At 35.0% G+C, this 8,403-nt stretch overlaps 1 protein-coding gene across 2 annotated transcripts; it reads left to right on the top strand.

Moving 5' to 3' along the window:
* Positions 1-671: 671 nt before the first annotated feature.
* On the top strand, positions 672-8,026 carry LOC115960998 (S-type anion channel SLAH2-like). Of its 2 annotated transcripts, XM_031080042.1 has the most exons (6): positions 672-932; positions 4,477-4,664; positions 4,943-5,422; positions 6,079-6,849; positions 7,337-7,368; positions 7,460-8,026. In XM_031080042.1, exons 2-6 carry the CDS (start codon positions 4,491-4,493, stop codon positions 7,833-7,835), a joined length of 1,833 nt encoding a protein of 610 aa, XP_030935902.1. In that variant the 5' UTR covers positions 672-932; positions 4,477-4,490; the 3' UTR covers positions 7,836-8,026. The 2 variants fall into 2 exon arrangements, with proteins under 2 accessions (XP_030935902.1, XP_030935903.1); XM_031080043.1 differs by lacking the exon at positions 672-932 and having other exon boundaries at positions 4,592-4,664; positions 4,939-5,422.
* Positions 8,027-8,403: the final 377 nt, after the last annotated feature.

Below are 8,403 nucleotides of genomic sequence, written 5' to 3'. Positions count from 1 at the left end.
TTGCTGCCAATAATTTACAACGTTGTACCCACAGTTTTTATAATCTTCTCATCATTTAAAAGTCTAGCCTTGAGCTCTATGCATTACAACTCAGATTAGGCATTATTTTTCACATTTTATAGTTTTATTGTGTAGCTTTTATATATGGACCACCACTTTTGTTTCATGTTCTATACAATTTCAAATATCAAGCATAGCATGGAATATAATTGTTAATATTGTTATGGGGATGTACTTGTCCTTCAGATTTTAAGCCTTCTAGTAATCGAAATATGTTGCTTATTACATGTACTCATTTGTTGTTTTTGCTAACATCATTTCTTTATTTCACACACCATGCCAGCTAGAACAGTTATTGGCACTCAGTTACACTTAAATTTGATATTAATTTTTGCAATTCTTGTGTGTAAGATAGATGCAGTCAAAGGTGGCTCTTGTTGCCGATCATTTAATCCACCTAATTTGTTATTAGAGAATAAGAGAATATGATTTTAATTAGGGTGATAAAATTATGACAAATCATCCAAACCGTGCTTTGTTTGCCTACTATATATATATATATTCTCACATCGCTGGAGTACAGTTTATTTTTGCCAGTTTGTATATTGCAGCTCACGTTACCAAATAAATTATCCGTAGTTACATCAAACATGAAGTGCATTTGACGTAACCAGGGCCTACATTAGACTATATATGCTGTTTCCTATGGTTGGTAGACGTGTAGTTACGCTTATTTGTTTTCTTAAACCGCATATTATTTTTTTCTTTAGCCCAAATATGGCCTTCTTCTGAACTATCTAGTGACTCATCTGCTCGAGAGAAGAGAAAAGGATTCAACATCTTTGGTGCTTGAGTGCAACTTGGAGTTTTGCTGCATGAAAACCAAGGAGTGCATAAGTAGAAACCATTTTTGATATAGCAGTAACTTCGAGGTTAGGATTTTCAGTCTTTTATTTCTGCACTGTTCTTCTCTAATCCTATACAGATATAGCTTTTAATGTCTGCTTGGATTCTATTATGATATTGCTTTTATTGATTGAAGTTTCAGTCAGATAACAATAATGTTTGCATTTTGAGAAATTCAATAATCTTAGGACAAAATTTAGCTACAAAATTAGTTATAGTCTTAAGTTACAACCTTACTTATTAAAATAAACATTACTTCATATTTTGAAAATCGGACCGTTGAATTGCATGTTCTTTACACTTTTAATATATATATCAAATTTTGTGTCAATCAAATATTATTTATTATATGATCCATAAGCTTATATTTTATGCATAATTTTAAACTATAAAAACTTGCAATTTAAAAATTTTATTAATGACATAGCTATTAATCTTTAATTTTCTAGAACTTTTGCAAGCATGTAGGATATAAGAAGAAGATGTAATTTTATGCATAATTTTAAACTACAAAAATTTGCAATTTAAACAATTTATTAATGACATAGCTATTGATCTTTAATTTTCTAGAACTTTTGCAAGCATGTAGGATATAAAAAAAAAAAGATTTAATCCAATAGTGGATTTGTCAAAATTTACCATCAATAAAAATATATTGAGTAAGGTTATAACCTTAAATTACAACTGATTCTGTAGCTAAACTTTGTCTATAATCTTATAGTCTCCCAAATCCCATCCCATCTTTTAACATGATATCTGGCCATGGTTTCAACATTGAAAAACAAAATGATTGAAAAACCAACATAGAATGGGAAACGTGAAATGACTAGATATCGTTTTAGCTTAACAAAACCTTTAAATCCAGAAAGGTTCCTTTGTTAGGTTAGTAGTGTTGGCAAACCATGATAAATTGTTAAGTCTTGTTATGTCTTGTTATGTTGTAATGTTCTTATTCAAGTTCAAGACAAAGACCTAAGTTTGGCTCAAGGAAAAGTTGTTTTCGTAATCTTGACACACTTCTTGATTGACTCGATCTATTGACAAAGAGCCTTCAATTGACTCTCAACTGAGTCTCGATTGATCATGAATCAAGAAACCTGATTCTCTTAAAGGTCCTTTTAATCGACTAATGAGTTGAATATCAAATGCAAAAGTATATAAGGGCACACTAAAGTCGACCAAGTTTGTTGGGAGAATTTCATGATAGAATAGTCAAAGGCACTTGGAGAAATTTGTGGGGTCATGAGTACTGTGAGTTCTACTTGAGTTAGCATTAGATGTAAGGGTTATTTCTATTGTAAACTTTAATTTGATTATAAATAGTGAAAATATTCATTGGATTTGTGATAACCCGTGGTGTTTTATTCCCTTTGGGTGTGTGGTATTTCACATCATTACCAAATTGCATGTGTCAATTATTTATTTCTTTTTTGGTAATTCAATTTCCTATTGCAATTAGCCAGAATTTAATTTGAATACATAATTGGTTAATTGTTCAAAGTTGATATAACAATACTAAATCAACCAAAGGGGTGAAAACTTCCTTTTATCTTTGAGGGCACAAGGAAAACCCTAGAATCTACCAGAAAGAAAGAATAAAAAATAAAGAAATCTTAAATAATACCTGTAAGGACACGATTCGTAACGAACCGTAGCGGTGTGGGGTTTGTACGTAAAAGGCCCAGACAATATGATTTGTAGAGCGTGGGTGTAAAGAACTAGGTTAACTGTGGTATCTACCTCCAAGATTTTCTCTAAAGCCCGTACAAGGTTTTTTTTTAGTTGGTATAATGAACGTTTTTCTTTAGTCCCTAGTGCAACTCTCTCTCCCTCCTCTTACTTCCTTCTCTCCATTTTATGTCTGTTCTTTTCTTTCCTTCTTTTTCCGATCCCCTTCTTCATGTTCTTCTTTTAGTTTATATACTTCCCCTTGCGCTCCATCCTCGCCGAACACGTGTAGGTTGTGTCCGGGGGATTTCTTTCTGTCCCATCTGGCACCTCCTGGAACTTCCTATGGGCAGCTGTAAGGCTGCTTCCCTACTGTTCAAGTATCACCTCCACATTAATGCGGCTAGAGAGTTGGTTGAGAGGTCATTAATGCGGAGGCAGCTGTAGTTTCAAATTTTTGTTTGCCTTATCTCTTTCATCTTTAGTCGGCTACTCTACCCTTTGAGATGACCTAATTCTGAGATCTGATCGCGGCGAGACCACGTCCTGATCGTCCTCGGACGCGATCGTCCTCGGACGCGTACTGCCGAGGAGCATGATGTCCTCGGACGGGTATACGGCCTCGGATGGGCCACTGGCCCAACAATCCTCAACCAATTCTGAATCCTATGAGCCTATCAATCGAACGATCCCCACAATACCCTAACATAAAAGGACCCTTAATTGACTATAAAAATATTTAAAATACCTCAATGAAATAAAATCTTATATTCTAAAATTACAAAAATTATAGGAAAATATCAAAAATTAAAAATGATAATAATAGAACCCTACATTAGACCCCTCCACTTGGATAAAATTTGATCTCAAGTTTTCTTCTAGAAATAGAAATCTTTGTTCCAAATAAATAGATCCCTCAAATACTTCAATAACTTGATCTAGTTTTGAAATTGGTATCCTTGAAACAGTGTGGCATAAAATTTCTTTCCGTTGTCCTTTAATTGATTTACAACATCAATCAACAAAGGATTGAAGATAAAATCAAAAATTTCTACTCCTATAAATTCAATGTATTTGTTGCATTGTCAAAAGGATCTTGAGACTTAAGGGTTATAGGCTCACACTTACATTTAACTTTGATTGATAAATCTTCCATAGAATTTCTAACATTCTTGAATTCATGATTTTTTCCATTCTCCTTCATCAATTCCATATTTTCCCCTTTAGCCTCTTCAACAACTACTTGCAAAATATTATCTTGATTTTCTATCTTGACTTCTGGCAAGAATTCATCATGTTCTACGTCTTCAATATATTCTTTTTTTGAAATTGGTTTGGCATTATTGAACTTTAAACTTAGCTCTTCACTTGATAATTGGACATCAAAATTCTTGTTGTTATGCGAGTGTGCTTTGCCAAAATTATTATTCCACAAGTATCCAGATGCTGATTTTGATTGTCAAACATGGAAGAATTCATGAGGAATTGTTAATTTTGATATGTAGTTCTCACAAAGTGTCGTTAAGTTGAATTTTGATTGTTATTAGGTGCTACTTTCAATTCAGTTATTCTCCTTGTGTAATTACTGTCACTTGTTAACCTTGGATTCCTCAACTCATGGCTAGCCCCTTCAATAACATTAGCATCTGTATCTGTGTTTTGATTTCTTTGGCACCACTTACCAAGTTGTTCTTGAAGAACTTGATTACACTTTTGTTATGAAAATCCATTGGCAGATGAAGTATACATATACATGATCAAGCACACCTGCATCAGTTATTTGTTAATTATATTAATGCAATTAAAGTTTCTTAACGTGTGCAATATCTTTAACTAATTTTATTCAAAGTATTCACTTATTATGAGAGCTTCATATACCTAAACTCTTGTTATGCCTTTCAGGTGTTTTTCTTAACATGGAAGACAACACACATATCGGTTCTGCACAGCAGAATTCCACTGAAGTCCCATCTCTCCTCAACTATATATCATCAAATAAAGTAGCTGGCTTTGATGACATTAATATATCTAGCTCCACAAATGATCAGTGTCAGACAAGCGAATATGGATCTTTCAGTCCAACAACTAATGTACGTTTTCTTATAATCATGTTCCTATTGAAAAGGAATTGGCACTTCTAGATTCATGTCTCTCGGATGATTTTGCAGGACTAGAATGCCTGAATAAGCATTTAAATATAATAACTACTATCATTCAGATCTTGCTTTGCAAGATCTGCTGTGTGGCGATGTTCTATTATCGTTCTATTACTGTCACATAGGAAAATAAAGAGTATATAGAGATTAGGAATATATACTTATATTATGTATTATACTAGGGAACTGAAACAACTTCTATATTAAGGCAGGGCATTGAGTCTGAACCCATTCAACGTCATCAAAGGGTACCTTCTATTTCTATTAGCACGCCTGCATCTCCTGTGAATGCTCACTTACCGACCACCAAAAGAGTTCTCTTTAGCGGCGAAACAATTATTAGGGATGGATTTCCAGACTCTTTTGGTGTACCCAAGACTGCTAGCAGCAAACCATCAAAATATTCAAAGTATCATTCTCAGCCAATTGTTACAGGCCCTGCATTTAAGGAGGCAATTACTGATGGAAAATTTGCATACCACCCAAGTATTAAAAGGATAAAGGACAATAGATTTGATTCTTTCAAAACATGGTCAGGGAAACTTGAGAGGCAGCTCACACAACTACGTGGAAAGTTGCCACGGGAAGCTGGACCCAAGGATGACATAGTGCATAAAACAGAATTTGAAAGGAATTTGCCTGTGGACCGATACTTTGATGCCTTGGAAGGGCCAGAGCTGGACACTGTTAAGGTATGTGTTTTCTTTCCTCCACCCTTATGCGCATTTTAATTCTTGTTTTATTCTCTCTCAATATTTTGGGTTCAGCGACATCTGGGAATTTACACAATTCACAAAGTTAGGCCATCAAATAATTACATTGATTTTGAAATAAATAGGAGGTTTGCTTCATAAACATTGAAGGCTTGATTTTATATTCAGCAAGGCTAGCCTTATTTCCCTAATCAATTATGAGAACAATGTTTATATCTATTGCAACACATCAAGCATGTACTTACCTGGAAAAAACATGTGCTACTACTCATGCTAGCATTTTACATAGATTCTTCTCTGTTTGCGTGTAAATATTGCTACTGCAACTAAGTGATATGAAAGTTACACTCCAATAGTATGATTATGAGGAAATCTTTTTGGTTAGTCACAGCTTTAATCAAGTTAGCATGCTCCATTTATGTACAATATATGGGTTGTACTTTCATTGCCAAATGATTAATTGACTATTTTTCTACATAAAGAATAGTCAACAATTCTTGGTTGCTACTATATATCTTGTGACTATGCAACCTATGTGTTTCACATTGTTCATATAATTGTATATGATCTTGTTTTTCTTCAAAAGAAGCCATATTTTGTTTTGCACGTTGATCATGTATTGGTTCTTTTAACAGGCTTCAGAGGAAATACTGCTTCCAAATGATGATTTATGGCCATTTTTTCTACGGTTTCCCATCTCTTCATTTGGTATCTGTCTTGGTATTACCAGCCAAGCAATTATGTGGAAATCTCTGGCCACCACTGCCTCCACAAAGTTTCTCCACATAAGTCTGACAGTAAATCTCATTTTATGGTGCATCTCTATTGCTCTTGTAGCAACTGTTGCTTCCATCTACCTTCTAAAAGTGATTTTCTACTTTGAAGCAGTTCGTCGTGAGTACTACCACCCTATCCGTATCAACTTTTTCTTTGCCCCATGGATAGCCCTCTTGTTTTTAGCTCTTGGAGTGCCACCTTCAGTTGCTAAAAACCTGCCTCAACCTCTTTGGTATGTTCTCATGACACCAATTTTCTTTCTCGAGCTTAAGATCTATGGACAGTGGATGTCAGGAGGCCGAAGGAGGCTATCAAAGGTGGCCAATCCTTCAAACCATCTCTCCGTTGTTGGAAATTTTGTGGGGGCATTACTAGGTGCATCGATGGGTATAAAAGAAGGGCCTATATTCTTCTTTGCTATTGGGTTGGCTCACTACATAGTTCTATTTGTAACTCTCTACCAGAGGCTTCCAACAAATGAGACACTTCCAAAAGAGCTACACCCTGTATTCTTTCTGTTTGTGGCAGCACCAAGCGTTGCTTCAATGGCATGGGCAAAGATTCAAGGAACCTTTGACTATGGTTCACGGATTGCTTACTTCATTGGCCTGTTCCTTTATTTCTCACTGGTTAGTTTCTAATGTAGATGGACATAGATTATTACTGCTAACTCATTTAAATCCTCCACCATGCACATATGCTTACGCACATATTTTTAAGTGTACTACCACCTTTTGTTGCATCTAGAACAGATGATTAATTATCACTTTTCCCTAAAGCTTAAGCTTTTTGGACAAGTGGTAGTTTATCATGCATTACAAAACAGTGAGGGAGAAGTCTGGTAAAACATGAACAAGGTACAAAAGCAAGCAAGACAGAGAGGTCAAATTTAATATGACCAATTTTTTTTTTTAAAGAATCTAATTAGTAGTAAAAAAGAGAAATTTATAATTTGGTAAAAAATTTGCCACTTTAATGCCTTCACCATGAACGGAAACTACACTTCATTTAGTATTGACTTGGTGCCAAAATATAAATAGTTGCCCCCTAGCACAAACACTAATGATCAATTGTTATGATGGTTTTTTGAACTATTATTTTTCTGTGTTTTTGCAGGCAGTTCGGCTTAATTTCTTCCGAGGATTCACGTATGATATGACTTACATTTCTTAGCTGCATAAGTATTGTTCCACCTTTTGTTCACTTTTCTGATACTATATATTCTTTTCAAATCCATAGGTTTTCGATGGCATGGTGGGCCTACACTTTTCCAATGACTGGCGCTGCCATTGCAACCATTAGGTACTCAAATGAAGTCACAAGTGTGTTGACTCAAGCCCTGTCTGTCATCCTCTCCGCCACTGCTACGCTTACAGTTACGGCTCTACTTATAACAACTATCTGGCATGCCTTCATTCTCCAAGACCTTTTTCCTAATGACCTTGCTATTGCCATCAGTGAGACACAGCCAAAACCACACAGGAAATGGTTTCATCTAGGACACGGTAGCTCAGATGACAAAGATGATGAAAATTTCTTAAAATTTAGAGGCTCAGATGGCAATGATTTAGAGGCCTCTACAAAACCTCCAAGCTCTGAGAGAGGTGAAGCTTAAGCTTGTACTATGAGGTCCATTTTTCAACGGACTTAAGAAGTTGGTGACATTCAATGAGTGTATGGCTACTCAGACATGGGAGGAACAAAATATAGAGTTTTGAAAGTTCCCGTGAACATGTGTAGTGTAATGAAAGTTTCTTTACTAAGAGGAGAGTGATGTGTAAACAATAGCTAAGTATTGTAACAGATGGTGTTTGGTAGTATATTAATACATGTATATTTTTCTAGTAAAATATCTAGTTATTTCCACACAAAAAGGTTCTGCTGTGTTCATTTTATCATTATCTTTCTCATCCTAGCAAGTAACCAGGTTTGATCATATACAGGGCTTTGATATTTTTAACCACAGAACATAAATGAAATGAAGTGCCTAGGAAGTTTTCACCTTGCTCACTATGGCATGGTGACTCAAATATATGATTGATAACTGCAAATATTGGATTTAAGCACATTGGTCACACACTTTCATCCTAAATCATGGTGGAGTTGGAATAAACAAAAAGTATATTGGATTTCTATTATGAAAACTTTTGGTTTTTGGGGAGTGCAATATCATTGCTACAAAA

Source organism: Quercus lobata, chromosome 9 (assembly GCF_001633185.2).
Source record: "Quercus lobata isolate SW786 chromosome 9, ValleyOak3.0 Primary Assembly, whole genome shotgun sequence".
NCBI classification, from domain to species: Eukaryota; Viridiplantae; Streptophyta; class Magnoliopsida; order Fagales; family Fagaceae; genus Quercus; species Quercus lobata.
This window is presented reverse-complemented; position numbering and strand designations above follow the sequence as displayed.